The sequence below is a fragment of the Peromyscus leucopus genome, chromosome 6 (assembly GCF_004664715.2).
Source record: "Peromyscus leucopus breed LL Stock chromosome 6, UCI_PerLeu_2.1, whole genome shotgun sequence".
Taxonomy (NCBI): domain Eukaryota; kingdom Metazoa; phylum Chordata; class Mammalia; order Rodentia; family Cricetidae; genus Peromyscus; species Peromyscus leucopus.
This window is the reverse complement of record NC_051068.1, coordinates 116,372,605-116,388,479: the sequence shown is the minus strand read 5'-3', so window position 1 is coordinate 116,388,479 and position 15,875 is coordinate 116,372,605. Positions and strand designations below refer to the sequence as shown.

At 39.6% G+C, this 15,875-nt stretch overlaps 1 protein-coding gene across 1 annotated transcript in view; it reads right to left on the bottom strand.

Annotated features, from left to right (window-relative positions):
- Window positions 1–15,875, bottom strand: part of Col24a1 (collagen type XXIV alpha 1 chain) — a 269,283-nt gene that overhangs the window by 225,274 nt on the left and 28,134 nt on the right. The window contains 3 exon segments of the mRNA XM_037207167.1: window positions 6,479–6,532; window positions 9,185–9,238; window positions 11,656–11,709. Coding sequence (XP_037063062.1) covers window positions 6,479–6,532; window positions 9,185–9,238; window positions 11,656–11,709 — 162 coding nt within the window.

Genomic DNA, 15,875 nt, shown 5'->3' with positions numbered 1-15,875 from the left:
TGGAAACAGTCATTAAACTAAACTCCTAGTGCCTGAGTGTGGGACACCTCTGTAGAAGTGGTTGGACAGGGAGGCCACCAAACAAAACAGGCTTTTGTCTGCCTTTTGTTTTCCCCCCTGGAGCAGAGGATAAGATGCCGAGGAACAATCTTTGTACAGTGTAAATATGTATTGTTTTCACTGTTAATAAAGAGCTTATTGGCTGATGGCTAAGTAAAATTTTTTTGGGCAGAGAGAATGCTGGGAAGAAAGAAGGTAGAGTCAGAGGAGTTGCCAGCAGATATGGAGAGGAAACTGGAGATGCAAGATGAAAGAGAGGCATGATCACATGGCAGAATGTACATTAATATAAGTGGGTTAATTTAAGTTGTAAGAGTTAGCTAGTAACAAGCCTGAGCTACTGCCTAATATTTATAATTAACATTAAGTTTCTGTGTTAGTTATTTGGGAACGGGCAGGCAGGGAGAAAAAGTCCACCTACAAATGGTACCCAATGTAGGGCAACATAGATCCACATATAACCTGAGAAAACTTTAAATAAAAGGTGGGGGAGGAGTTCCAAACACACAAAATGGAGTCAAACAAGGCTACTTGGTAACTGCCTTTTCTCAGGTAGACTATGTTTGATAGTGGCAAACAGAGACACGGCTCCTTTAAGTGGCAGCTTCCTGACTGGTGCTAGTGGCAAACACGGACGTGGCTCTTTTAAGAGGCCCTGCTAGTGAACACTTAAATGGGGTTTATGAGCAGTGGGTGGCGTGTTACTATGTAGCAACATGGACCCAACAACTTCCCAGACCTGGGGTAGTAAATGTGGCTCCCACTGGTACCTCCGCCATGAAGCTAAGTACTCAGGGAACCAAGGGGGAGAGGAGCCAGCAGCTAATGCTGTACATTAAGCTAAGCCGTGCCAGTTACTAATATAGAAGTTTAAGATTCATCTCATGCAATCAAAAACAATACAGATGCTCAGTAAAGACAGATCTAGACAGAAAAAAACAACTCTAGATGGGTTACAATGTGTTTAAAAATATACATAGGCTTGGGAGAATAAAAGAAAAATGATATAGACAGTCATAAAAATATATAGTTTTAAAATAATAAAGTGCTAAAAATAGAGTAAAGTAATATGAAAAAAAAAGCTACATAAAGATGGAAAATACGCAGAGAGTCTGGATCCTGTATGTTACTGTGCTGTCTCTAATTTTTTTTTGGCTGCTAAGAGACACTGGGTTATGACAGCTGCTAGATTAACCAATCTATGTATTTTAAAAATATCTTGACTTCAAAATGCAAGTCAAAAGGTATGTTTCTTTGTGGGAGAGGTTATGATTTTATTTCCACAGGAAATGAGAGGCTGTGGATTCCTTCCAGATTGAGATGGATCAGGTTTTATCAAGAAGATGCCCGGAAAATCCTGACTACAAACATAAAGAAATAAACCTAGAAAAACTACAAAGCATGTGACATCTATTTTTTCTGCTCAAACATAAGGAAAAAAATAATCTTAGGCTAACTTGTGTATAACACACAGTCTGTACCTGTATTTTAATGCAAATATGTTAATTTTAAAAGTTTATGTATTTTCAGAGCAAGGGAACCAGACACCAATAAAAACAAATGGCCCAGGTGATCTAGCATCTCAAAATGCCTCTGTTCTTGTTTCCTTGGAGTTCTGCATACAGAACAGTGTCAAGGCTGCTGCCGAAGATGGTCCAGCCTCACAGAATACTCCAGCCAAGACCTAACAATTTGATTTTCTCAAGGTTCCCCCAAAGATACCAGTGCCCACAGACAACAAGAAAGTAGTATAGAGAACAACATTCATATTCCCCAAAGATGAAGTATGGATATTTGTTATCATTTAAGGGGATTGGTTATAAGTTGTTATTGGTCATAGTCAGGAAAAAGCCAAACAAGAGTTAATTCAAAGATATATTTCTAAAAGAAAAAAAAGGGGGCGGGGGTAATGATACAGAAATGATAGGATAAAGGAGTATATTATTGAATCTACTTTTAAACTAAAAAAGCAACTACTAGTCTTAAATTTTATACATTGGTATGGATTTTGGTTTATTGATGAAAAATTTAAAGTTATTTTTGCTATGCTATATGTATGGATATTGATGTAACCAACCTTCTTATTAAATAAGAAACACAGAAACAATGGAAAAGAGAAAGCCGAGAGGTCAGAGCTCAGAGCCAAAATCTCACCCTTCCGCCTGCGGTGGAATGGCTACAAATGGTGCCCGAACGTGGGGCTAAAGAAAAAAAGGGCTAAAAAAAAAAAAAAAAAAAAAAAAAAAAAAAAAGAGGGACTAAAGAAAAAGGACAAATGAACAGGGATAAAGGCCGGTGTTATGAAAAAAAAAAAAATACTAAAGACAAAGTCCCTTAACCAAGAGGCACTCCAATAAAGTGTGATCTGAGAAGAATCCTCACGTGTGGTAAAGAGGATTCAGAACTCAACACACGGAGCGGTGATGTCGGTAAGTTCTCCAGGAACGGTGACGTCGGTAAACGCCCCACAGTTCCTAATTCTCTCTCTCAAATGAGCGGCAGCCGCCGGTTTGAGTTACTGGCGGGTTCCTGGCATGTGTGCTTGACCTGCAGTATGGCGGGAATGAGGCCTCTGCAAGTGGCACATTAAGCTGTGTGGTGGATTTAGCCTTTGCTAGTTACAAAACAAAAAAGGTTTCTGGGCTACACGCTGCTTGGATAAAAGCATAGATTCATGATAGCTCCCAAAGCTGGTGGAAAACGTACCACCGCCATGTTGGGAAGCTGAAGGGGGCGGAGCCAGCAGCCACAGAGCTGTTTCAGGCTTAGAAGGCTACAGTTTAAAGCAATAAGTTTGCAATAAGACAGACTCAGATGGAACAAGACTTTAAATGCTTTACAATGTGTGTAAAAATGTACATAGGCTTGGAAGAGAGAGGAAAAGGAACATAGACAGTTATATAAAGAAATAGAAAGTTTAAAAAAATAAAGTCTTTAAAGAGAAAGTAAAAGTAATATAAAAAATAAGCCATGTAAAGATGGATATCACACAGAGAGTTTGGATTATATTGTCTTTGGGATTTTTAACTGCAGAAAAACATTTGATCATAAAAGATGTTGAGTTAAACCAATATGTATATATTAAAGATACCTTGACTTTAAAATTTGGATATAAGGATGTGTTACTTTGAAAAGGAGACTCTGCTTTTGTCTCTACAGAAAGCCAGAGGCTATGGATTTGTTCCAGATTAAGATACATCAGGTTTGACCAGCCAAGACCCCCTGAAAGGTCTCCGATGATACCATGGCCCAGATGATCCAACATCCAGAATCGTTTCAAGGCAATTGGCTCAGACGATACAGTCTCACGGACTACTCCATGAACCTAAAATTTTCTTTGCATCCCCATAAGATACAGCGCCCCCCTCCAGCAGGAAGTAGTTAAGAGAAGCTACGCCCAAATTCCCAAATATACCAAGCTGGCTTTGGAGATGTGTAAAAGTTAAAACCTTCCTTTTTAAAAAAAAAGAAAAGGGGAAGTGCTGTGGGATGATTTGTATGTCCTGTGGGAGCCCTTCTTGGGTTCTTTGTGGCGTTACCCAGCAGGTCCGTATAGAGGATGATTAGGACCATGGGCCTGAGTGCAGGTGTTTGAGATGGTCTGCACTTGGCTGTGCTGGGGATGGTCTGTATGTCAAGTTGTTCTGATTGGTCAATAAATAAAACCTGATCGGCCGTGGCTAGGCAGGAAAGATAGGCGGGACTAGCAGAGAGGAGAAATAAAAGGACATAAAGGCAGAAGGAGACGCTGCAGCGCCGCAATGACCAGAGATGCTGCAGCCACCGCCATGACCAGCAGCATGTGAAGATGCCGGTATGCCACCAGCCACGTGGCAAGGTATAGATTTATGGAAATGGATTAATTTAAGCTATAAGCACAGTTAGCAAGAAGCCTGCCACGGCCATACAGTTTGTAAGCTATATAAGTCTCTGTGTTTACTTGGTTGGGTCTGAGCGGCTGTGGGACTGGCGGGTGACAGAGATTTGTCCTGACTGTGGGCAAGGCAGGAAAACTCAAGCTACATATGTTTCTACTCTTTGTTGAGGTATTATGCTTATCAACTCATTTAAGAATATAATATACAATTAAGAAATGCAGGTTAGTAGTTTGTCATCTATAATAATCAAATTTATAATTATATTTGGTATGTTTTCAAGGTTAAACATATATATTAGATAGATAGATGGTCTTCAAACACTTCAAAGACCTACATAACATGGCATTTAAAATGTTTTAATAACAAAAGGCTTTTCATAACAGTGAGACACATCTGCTCCTAGAAGTATTAATTTACTTCAAAGAAGATAATGGGCATTGAAGAAACTTCATATGGACTTTCCTTTTTTTTTAATGGTAAAAGCTAGCAAAAGAAATTGCCTTTGCCTCAATTGCTGATGGTATACTGTCCAAATTGGACTGGTAGGATAAAAAAAAAGCTACTGCCAAACTTTGCCAAGACAAGGTAGAGCAGTCCTTCAAAATTCCCTGCTTCTCAAAAATATCTGTCAGATATACTAGGCCTGTAGACCAAAGTTGGATAACCCAATGTTACAGAATAACTTTGGGTGACTGTCTAGGCAGCCAGATGTCCCTGACCTTAGGTAACATTTCACCTTTCTGGGGTCTTTGATGAAGCTGAAGACTAGAGAGAGCTAAATTTTCCTTAGTTATGATAAAAGGTAAATTAGGTATAAAATTTTAGACTCATAAAGATAAGACAAATAATAGAGTGTCTTCTCTAATTTTGCCAAATGCAAATGGACTGGATATTGTAACTGTAATTCTTATTTGATAACTGTTTATTTGTTTATAATTTTACTATGTTAACATTACAGATAGGAGTATGAGAAAGAGATTTGTAGGGAAGAACTTGGGTAGAAAAGAGTGGGGAGGATTTAAGACATGGTGGGTGATAAGAGATCAGAATGCATTATGTACATTATGAAGTCATCAAATAGCAAATTGAAGTAATAAAACATAAAAATAATAAAGAACATCACTAATTCCACAATAACAAATCAAAATAAAATAAAAATTCCGTTTTTACTTATTCTTACTGAAATCAGCATCATCCTCCCAATTGGGGGTTTGTTGCTATCTTTAATTTAAATCGCTAGTATTTACCCACAAATTTCAGAGTATTGTGATGGCATGAAAGGCATCCTGGATGAGAAGTTAGAAAGCTTAGTTCTGTCATCAATCCTGCCAGTTACCACTTTTGTGTAATCGACCTAAGGTCTGGCTGCTCTGGTCTTTGCAGCTGGAAGAGCTGCCTAGGCTTTTCACTAGGCAAAGCAGTGCTTCTCAACCTGTGGGCCACAGCCCCTCTGGGGTTGAGTGGCCCTTTCACGGGGGTTCTTTAAGACCATCATAAAACACAGATGTTTACATTACAATTTATAACAGTAACAAAATTACGGTTATGAAGTAACAATGAAAATAATCTTATGGTTGGGGGTCACCACACATGAGGAACTGTATTAAAGGGTCACAGTATTAGGAAGGTTGAGAATCACTGATGTAAAGGATGTAGAACATTCCTAAAATATATGACTTTGTATTTAGGTGTTACATGTTCACATATATATTAAGAGTAAAGCCCTTGAAGTTAAGAGCAAGTCCTGGGCCAGATATGGTGGGGCGGCTGCCTGTGATCCCAGCACTTGGGAACAGAGGTAGGGGTCAATGTTATTTTTAGAAACACAGGGAGTTTGAGGCCAGCCTGATTTACATGAGACTCTGTCTCAAAGGAACAAACACAAACACAAAACCACATTCTGGTCCAACATTTCAGCCCATTCACCCTGTCTGACACAATGTCAGGGTACAGCAGACACTGGATAAAATTAATGGGAAGATAAAACAGCAAGTGAAGCTGACAGAACACAATTACTTCCTTCTTCAAATATTTCTTTGTTCATCAAAATTCAACCGTTTTCTGCTATCTTCTCTGGCCATACAACTATATATACATATGTATTTTTTCAAGAGAGAAAAAACGTGTGTGTGTGTGTGTGTGTGTGTGTGTGTGTGTGTGTGTGTGTGTGTGCGCGCGCGCGCGCGCGCGCGCACACTGAGTGTCCTCATTCACATATGCACTTATGGAGGCCAGAGGTGCTGTTGGGTTTCCCTTCCATAGCTGTTTGCCTTACATCTTGAGGCAGGGTCCCTAACTAACCTGGAACTGGGGGCAAGCCCCTAAGATTTGCCTTTCTTGCCCCCCAGCACTGAACCTACAGACCTCAGCACTGTCCACCACATTAGCTTTTAAAATATGGTTGCTAGGTCTAAACTCAGGTCCTCGTGCAAGTGCAGCTGCATTTTCCCTGCTCTGCCATCCTCCCTGGCCCTAGAAACTGTTATTGGCAAATATTAGAAATAAATAGAAATATTTTTATTTCATTGAAAAATAATTACCTTTTCTCCAGGATCAGCTTGGCCTGGCGACAACCCGGGATCTCCTTTGGGGCCCTAGATATGATAGTCAAGAGAGACTTTGTGAAGCACGAGTTATATGTGTACACTACTGGGTTCAGTAATATGTCCACAGATGCTATACATAGCGTATGATATTAAATAACATTACTTTGCATTCATGAATGCACAAAGCTGTGGTTTTCACCACAAGACCAAGACTGAGCCCATCAGCATTCCACTGTGAATGGAGCAGGGGGCCTCCTGGAGGAGCTAGTGGCAGTTAATGGCTTTCTTCATTTCTTCAGTGATGTAGCCATTGGTAAGCTCCTCAGGCTCCAGTAGACAGCCTCCCAGTCATGCGTACAAGGAACTCTACTTAACCTCAGTTGGTTACAAACAAAGAGAAGATGGGAAGTCAGAGGGTGACTGCCAGTGGGGAGAGGAAGAGGGTGACAGAGGGCACACGGGCATGAAATGGGCTAGAACCTATCAAACTCCTGGGAAAAATTGTTAACGAATAAAAAAAATAGAAAAAAAAAACCTTTGAGCTAGACATGCGTTGTTTTTTTTTAGTCTTGTTTGTAAAAGCTGCACTCTCTAATAACATGCTAACTACAGCTAAAGTTTAAAAATATAAACATTAAGGAATATTATTATTAAAACTATTTTCTTTCCATGTAGTAAAGTTTACACCACTTTTGAGACAATGAATTTTTGATATTAGCTAAATATATTATTTTACTATTAATACTTATTTCTCATTAATAATAATAATATTATAGCATTAGAGTGATGATAGTTCAATAAAAGTAAATTGCTTATCACAAACCTTAACATTTTACCATGTGACTTTACCTGAGTATTTTTTCAAAATCTTGAAAGCACGTGCTAATATTACTTTTATGAGTAAGAAAAAATAAGAAATAAAAAAACACTTTGTTAAAATCTTCTATTCTGTTGTTAAAACATACTTTTCACAGTTAGCAATTTCTTTTATATTTTAAGAGAAATATGACATCAGCCTTCAATCAGTGTTTCTGGATACAGTACTAAAATAATGCCTCTTGTGATGCCACTGTGGATTGTGAAGCCACTGTGGATTGTGAAGTCACTGTGGATTGTGAAGCCACTGTGGATTGTGAAGCCACTGTGGATTGTGAAGTCACTGTGGATTGTGAAGCCACCGTGGATTGTGAAGTCACTGTGGATTGTGAAGCCACTGTGGATTGTTCCCAGTGAAACTCACATTGAGCCTTGATTATCCAGTATGGCATGTTTATAAGTGTGAGGTGTTTGGGTCCTGGGGACAGACGCTTTGTGAATAGATCTCTCTGCAGTGACTTGTCTTCTCAGAGGGTCTTGATGAGCTCTCACAAGGGAAGGTTGCTGTAAGTCAAGTCCCTTTGTCTCCTCTTCCCTTCTATGATCCACACTCACACTGAAGCCAGCTAGAAGGTGCTCACCACAGCAAGATGATTAGCATGACTGATTTAAAATTTTCCACACTAGAACCATTGGCAAAAATGAACCTTTTTTTGTAAATTTCCCTATCTGTGGTATTCTGTTGTGTCAATAGTAAATAGATGGTTCCAAATGCTTAAGATAAATGCATCTTTTTCTCAAAGTATTTGTCAGACCTCATAAAATACAGAAGCCCCATGGAGAGTCTTTAAAACTTCAACTCTGAATTTCATTACCATTCTCAGCTAAGAACACATAATTCTCCACTCTTAGAGAATAGTAAATACTATTTTCACTCTGTGTGAAAAAGATAGGTAACTGCATCTTCTTTCATGGATTTATGGATGCTTTAAACAGCTCTCAACTCACCAAGTAAGGAGAGATGACCAGTGGAGAAGCCCCACCTGATGCTCAGTCTTTTCTTCTGAGTAACTACACATTTAGAAGCAAATTAGAAATACAACTAAGAATCCTATGCCCTTCAATCAAAGAAATTTTTTGAGAGAAAAGCTTGTTTTCTAGGTTGTCTGTTCAGAACCATCACCATTTCTACCAATGACGCTACAGTGGTCCATCATTGGTTACAAGATCATTGCTCTAAGAAACTGCTTGTATGGTGTTGTAATATTTAAGGACCCAACCCATTAAATAACAATATTAATGTTAAAATTATAATTTGGGCATAGAGGAAAGCCAGGTACCCCTGGCTCTTGGAAGGCTGAGGTAAGAAGATCTTTTGAGTCCAGGAATTCAACACTAGCCATGTTGATACAGTGGGACCCTCATCTCAACAAAACAAAACAAAACCCAAAACACCTTTAGACTGAGTGGCACTGTGTATATAAAGGGGCAATCAAATCTAGGTGGATGTTTGGTTGCTTTCTGTTGCTGTGATAAAATACTGAACAAAAACAATTAAGGGAAGAAAGGGCTTATTTGGCTTACTATTCCCAATCCCAATCTATCACTGATGGAAGCCAAGGCAGGCATTCAAGCAGGGCAGGTGCCTGGAGGCAGGAACTAAAGCAGAGGCCATAGAAGGATGCTGCTCACTGGCTTGCTCCTCACGGCTCACTTGGCTTGCTCTTTTATGCTACCCAGGACCCCCTGCCCAGACAATCTTGTTAAAGAATCATGACCTAGGACTGTCAGAGACTTTCTACATCCCAAATCTAGCCTGAAAAGCAGAGAACGTTCTTTTAAGATGTCAGGAAAATGGAATGATGCTCATTAGGAATTTCTCACCTTTGGACCTGGCAATCCAGGTAACCCAGGATTTCCATGTGGTCCCGGAATGCCCTGCAAATAGTGAAAATATCTGATTATTCTAAGAGCAGACAAAAAATAATAGGGTTTCTTTTGACATTCATATAACTATTACATAATATATACATTAAAATAAATGCTAAAAATACAATAACTGTATTTTCAAAGTTATTCCTTTTTTGCTATTCTAATCTTGGAAAGAATGGCTGTTATTCAGACAGCAGAACAGTGGAGTCCATCTTTCATATCAAATGCTTTCTCAAGGTGTGGATTAGCCACCACCTCTGTGCAGCACATAGAGCTGACTTCTCCATCTGTGCTGTGGAGTCCGAAGCCCAACAACGTGCGATCATTTGGTTTCTGTGCTCTCAAACCTCTGCATCCATTTATACAGTCAAGATTTGCACATGGGATAATGATTTCCTTAAATTCTGACTTCGTTAACTTTGCCACATCTATCCAAGTACTTCCTCAATCTCAGTTGTTCCACATTCCTTTTAAAACCTTAGAGTCGTCAACATGAAGTTAACATCTCTCTCCTGGCAGTTTCTGTTGAAACTACTGCATGTGAAATCCATAGTATGTTGAATTTCCAGGCATCATATGCTGTTCTAGTCTGTTATGTAAATATTGCGTTATTGTTTCAAATGCATCATGACTTGTGCCATTTAGTTTCAGGATTAAAATATCTTTGAAAAGAGACTCTTTATCTTACTAGTCTAGTATTCCATCAGCCACTTGAATGTTTGTGAATTTGATTTCACTTTGCTGATAAATTATTATCATCTGAATTTAAAAATTAATTCTCTCCCCTGAGAACCTAGTTTGTGTCTTGAACTATGATCATACTTGACAATTCTCATTACTAACTCATATAACAACCCTGCAAGAAAGCCAATTTATTCTTATTCTCAAATGGGAAAACTTAAGCTCACACAACCAGTGAGCACAGAAACTGAGATACATTCTCTGGAAAGCCTTCAGGTCTGCAGGTGACTGACGGGTTTTGTATTCCTGCCTCTGTGTTCTCTATGTATACACCGTAACATATAACAGATTCAGCAATTACTTGTCTCTTCAGGAAAAATTGTTCTGGAGAACTCAACAACATTGACACTGAAAATACATCAGTAAGAATAAAACTAGGGAGAAACTATTACAGTCCATGACATTGGAAACCTAAAGACAGAAAAAGAAGCAGGAACATCTATGGAGATTAATGAATGAATTGTTGCTGTGGACTTCAGGGTAATGAGTTTAACCCTATTTCACAAAACTCAGCATGATCTGACATATAGCTTTAGGAAAAACATGTATCAATTAAAGTCTGGGATTTTTCCAAGAGGAATGACTTGTTGATTGTGACCAAATAGGACCAAATTTAAGGAGAGAGAATTTGCAAAGTTGCAACTTTCAAGTTAGAGAATTGATTAAAAGGGATGGAATTAGGAATGCAACCAAAATAACTAGTCCCATGAAGCAGACTATTTTCTCCTTAGGAGATAGCAGGTTGGGGGAAAAAAAAAAAGGAGGGAGAGACATTAGAGACAGGAACCTATGTGTCTGGAGTGTAGTTTGAGATTCAGAACCTGAAGGTCATTCTGTCGGAAAATAATAGCCTTGGAGTAAAGAGGGAATAGAATCAGTGCAAAGAAGGGTTTGGAACAGAAAAGCAGGTTCCAGAGGCCTCCTCACAGAAGGTGGGAGGATGACTGACTGACATGCTGGAGGACGGTGAAGAAGCAATGGTTAGAGTGGATGTGGGAGAGTCGATAGACTGGGAATTTATCTCAGCCTTCAAATGAACAGCCGTTCGGTGTGAATACAGAGAGTGTAAGGTAATATTTTACAGCGGCTTGGCTTTATATAAAGCCAAGTATGATATAAATAAGGGTGCAAAGAAAGTTGATTACATTAAATCCATTTGCGTCTGTCTTAGTAGCACACGTTTTCTAGTTTATTGATGAAAGACTTTCTTCAGCAAAAAATCTACATTTATTTCTCTAGGCTTGAAAGCAATAAATCTTTTGTGGGACCTGTGTAATGTGAGAAACTACTACTGATCCATAAGGCAGCTTTTTCCTTCATGAATTTTTTTTTCTAGTCGATGGCTCCAGTATTCCCCACTTTACAATCCAAGAACGCAGTGTTTTAAGGTAGTCTGATCCCCTTTGTTTCCCAAACAAACCTTACCTTAGAACACTGGCCTCACTTTATAACTAAGAATAATGTGAGGGGCAGCCAAACAGCCCACAGTTGATCCTATTTCCTGGACATTTTTACAAGGAGTTCCTTGGCTGCCTACACTCACACAAGCAAGGCTGCCCCAAAGGAGCTAAGTGTGAAGACACATGTTTCCAGAGAATGTACATACTGCCCAGAACTAGGAAAAAACACCCTGGAATGTTACACTTCTATCTGACAGTATGACTTGAAGTCCATCTACTCACCCGCGGGCCTCTCTTGCCTGATGGACCTGGGATACCCATGGGACCGGGGGGACCCTTAGGAAGCAAACATTAAGGCATTAGCAGGATAAATAGTAAGCATGTCTTTCTCACACATACTTATCCCATTTCTATTCCAAAATAACTCCTCCTCCTCCCCCATTCCCTGTTCCCAGCTGACAGTGGTTTTAAAGCAACATTAACCTCTCATCGACAACAGCATGGAAGAGGTGAGACTCTATCATTTCTCCTCTTCAATCTGGCCAGAAATGGCAGCAGGAAGTCCATGGCTTAGTTACAGCCATGTTATCTGTTTTTACAGAGAGCATAACTAGTAGTTTTGTGGGTGACTTTTACCTAAATTTATTTTTATTATGGAAGGAGAAATTCAACCTAGGGCTGGCACTCAAGTGCAGGTTTTTTTGTTTTGTTTTGCTTTGTTTTATACACACTTTAAAAGAGCACTTGAACCTCAGTAAGGAAAAGCACTAAAGATTTTGTGTTCTTGTAAAAGAATTATACCAAAGATCTTCACGATGTGTTGACCTGCTATGCTGAGGTAATTCTTTTAAAGGCATAATAAATCTGTCTTATACCAAATGTGACATACCAGGAGCTCACTATAAAGCTAAACAACTTATAAAGAAAAAAATGGAGGGCCTAGAAAGATGCCTCAGGGGTCAAGAGCACTGGCTGCTCTTGCGCAGGACCTGGGTTCAGTTCCCAGTATCTTTATGGTAGCTCACAGCTGTCTATAACCCCACACCCAGCCTTGGAGTAAAGAGGGAATAGAATCAGTGCAAAGAAGGGCTTGGAAAAGAGAAGCAGGTTCCAAAGGCCTCCTCACAGAAGGTGGGATCAATGACCTCTTCTAGCTTAAGCAGGAACCAGGCATTCATGCAGTGCACTTACAGAAATGAAGGTAAAACACTCATACACAGAAAATAAAAATAAATCTTAAATTAAAAGGATGAAAAGATAACCATTAGTATGGGAAAATATTTACAAATCATTCCTCAGACAAATTGGTAATAGAATATATCAGAGCTTTGAAGACCTCACAGCAAAATAATCTCTGCACATGGACAATTCCTGATTAAGATATACAAGTGTCTAATAAGCATGTGAAAAATGTTCAGTTTCTGTAGCCAAATGTAATTAAAACCACAATGAGATATCATCTCCCTTCAGTTATTTTTCCAAAAAGCAAAAAATAACAAATACAGCAAAGATGAAGAAAATCTGGTTGGTGGGAATGTAAATTAGTACATCAATTACAGGATGCAGTATGGACAGTCCACAAAACCTAAAAATAGAACTACCTCACCATCCAGCTATCCTGCATATACATACCTGCTGTGGGATGGTCTGTATGTTAAATTGCTCTGATTGGTCAATAAATAAAATACTGATTGGTCAGTGGCCAGGCAGGAATTATAGGCGGGACTAACAGAGAGGAGAATTGGAACAGGAAAGCAGGGAGAGACACTGCCAGCTGCAGCCATGACAAGCAGCATGTGAAGACACCGGTAAGCCACGAGCCACGTGGCAAGGTATAGATTTATGGAAATGGATTAATTTAAGCTATAAGAACAGTTAGCAAGAAGCCTGCCATGGCCATACAGTTTGTAAGCAATATAAGTCTCTGTGTTTACTTGGTTGGGTCTGAGCGGCTGTGGGACTGGCAGGTAACAGAGATTTGTCCTGACTGTGGGCAAGGCAGGAAAACTCTAGCTACACATATCCAACGAAATGCAGTTGGCATGGGAGAGAGAAACCTGCTCCTCCGTGTTTATCATGGCTCTACCAGCAACCACCAAGCGAGGGATTCAACCTGGCTGCTCACTAGGAGGTGACAAGGTAACAAAGTACGGTATGTATCACAGACAAGGATAGCATAACATGGATGGAATCAGAAGACATAGAAAAGTAGTGTATATTCTCACTTAAGCAAAGGAGCTAAAACTATGAATATATCAGTCTCAAAGAAGAGACTAGAGTTATTTCTAGAGGATAGGAAAAGGAGGATATGTGGATGGAGGCCACACATAAAAGTCCTGTTACAGAGGAACGGTTCCTTGGGTCTTCCAGCACAGGGGGTGGCTAATTTACAGTAACATACATTTCATGAAGAACTAGAAGACAGAATTTGAAGGCTCCATACACAAAACATGATAAGGAGATAAACATACTTAATATCTTGATTGTATGTGTTATTGGATTATCACATGGTACATAAATATGTACATTTACTATGCGTCTACAAAATTATAAATTAAGCAACACAGTATAGAAGAACTGTGTAGGGATGCAGACAGAAAAATGCTACCACCCGAAAGTGAGAAACTAGCTGGGCCACAGGGCTTAGACGGAAACATCAGAAAGCAAAACAGCCTCTTCAAGACCACAGAAATGTCAACACTCATTCTCCCACTAGCACTCTGTCACCCATCCTCAGTCTCCCACAAAGTTTTGGAGGTTGGCCTGTCCAAGCTCAGCTGTGGCCTTCCCATGAGAAGAGAGGAAGGATTCCCACCTCCCACCTCCACTCAGTTCTCACTCTACTTCTCTGCAGCTCTTAGCGATGCTGATCAACCCCCCCCCCTCCACACACACCTCAAATATTCTTCTTTCCTCACTGGCTTTTGTAATCAGCACAATATTTCTCTCTTCAATCGTTTCAACTACTCTGATTTCTTCTTCTACAACCAACAAGCAAAGATCCCCCTGCTTTGGTTCCTGACCCTCAGCACAGCTCTTTCTTTGAAAATATTACACTATCTTATCCTTCAACTGAAGTATTAACAAGGAAGACTCTCAAATTTATACCCCAGCCTTGACTTCGCTTCTTCAACTCTTTCGACTGAATGATATATTGCCTTTCTTCTTATCAACCATCGTCTGCTGCTGCTATTAAATGGACGGATTCTCATCATTATTTTCAGCATTGCTATCACTAATCTCTCTGTGTGTAGTCTTAGGACATGACAGCAATCCTGATCCTCTATTTTACTTGGACTCTAGATCCAATTAATGCCCAGGCTCTATTATATATCTTCCTTCAAACCATTTCTCAAATCCTACCTTCCCACTTTTACTTCTGACCTGAAGAAGGTCCAAGTCATACAACACCAAGATGGAACTGGGAACTTAACATCTATTTTGGGTACTATGGCCTGACTGAATTTTGTAAGTTAGTATCCTTGCTTGGAAACATACAAAATTCCTGAGAACAATATAAAGTTCTAACAATTAGTTTGACAGTTAAGACTCTCCATGATGTGACATTACCTTGCTTGGGTTTATGTCCATCATTATGCAGCCTAACATAAAAGAGTTTGGCTTTAGAGACAGAAAATCTGTATTCAAATCCTGGGTGTATCATTTACAAGCCATATTATTATTTTCAAGACAATAAACTCCTTCAGTCTTCAGTCTCTTTCACTAAAACATGAGGACAATTGTGCTAACTTTACAAAGGTCTGTCAAGAGAAGGTACATGAAGGGCCAGTTAGAGCATCATCCACATCAATGATGACAGTTACCACTCTGCCTTCCCCATGTTAAGAGGGAAATCTGCCTTTCTCGTCTATCAAAATATTTACTCCTTAAGGCCCAGTCCTACACAACTTTGTCATAAGAACCTAATGCAGTGATCTATACAGGACGTTTCCTAGACACCAGCTGCAAAATATGATTTTTCACCCCACATATGAGACTATGTCTTTCAGCTGCATATGATTTATTTTATTATTTAAAGTGTGTGTGTGTGTGTGTGTGTGTGTGTGTGTGTGTGTGTGTGTACTCACACTTTTAAGTGCAGTGCCTTCAGTGGCCAGAGGCTTCAGATTCCCTTGGAGTTGGTGTTCCAGGTGGTTGTGAACTGCCCAAGGTGGGTGCTAGTAACTGAGCTAAGGAAAGAAGCGGTTCTATTTCTAACACAAGCCATCTCTCCAGCACCCAATGGTGTGTTTCTTGTTTTACCACAAGATACAGTTACACAATACTTAATTTTTCTTGTTGAAATGTAGGCTCCTTTAGAACAAAGAAGTTGTGCTTTTGCCTCAAGCTCTGCAGAGACTAAGAAAATGTCTGCTGAACACTTTACTGCATTACAAATACAGATGGAATAAGGACTTGGGGCTTTACAGAACAGTTTAGAAGATTAATGCTCACTCACCCCACTACACTGACTTTCTGAGGAAAGTAGGTGGCCACTTATA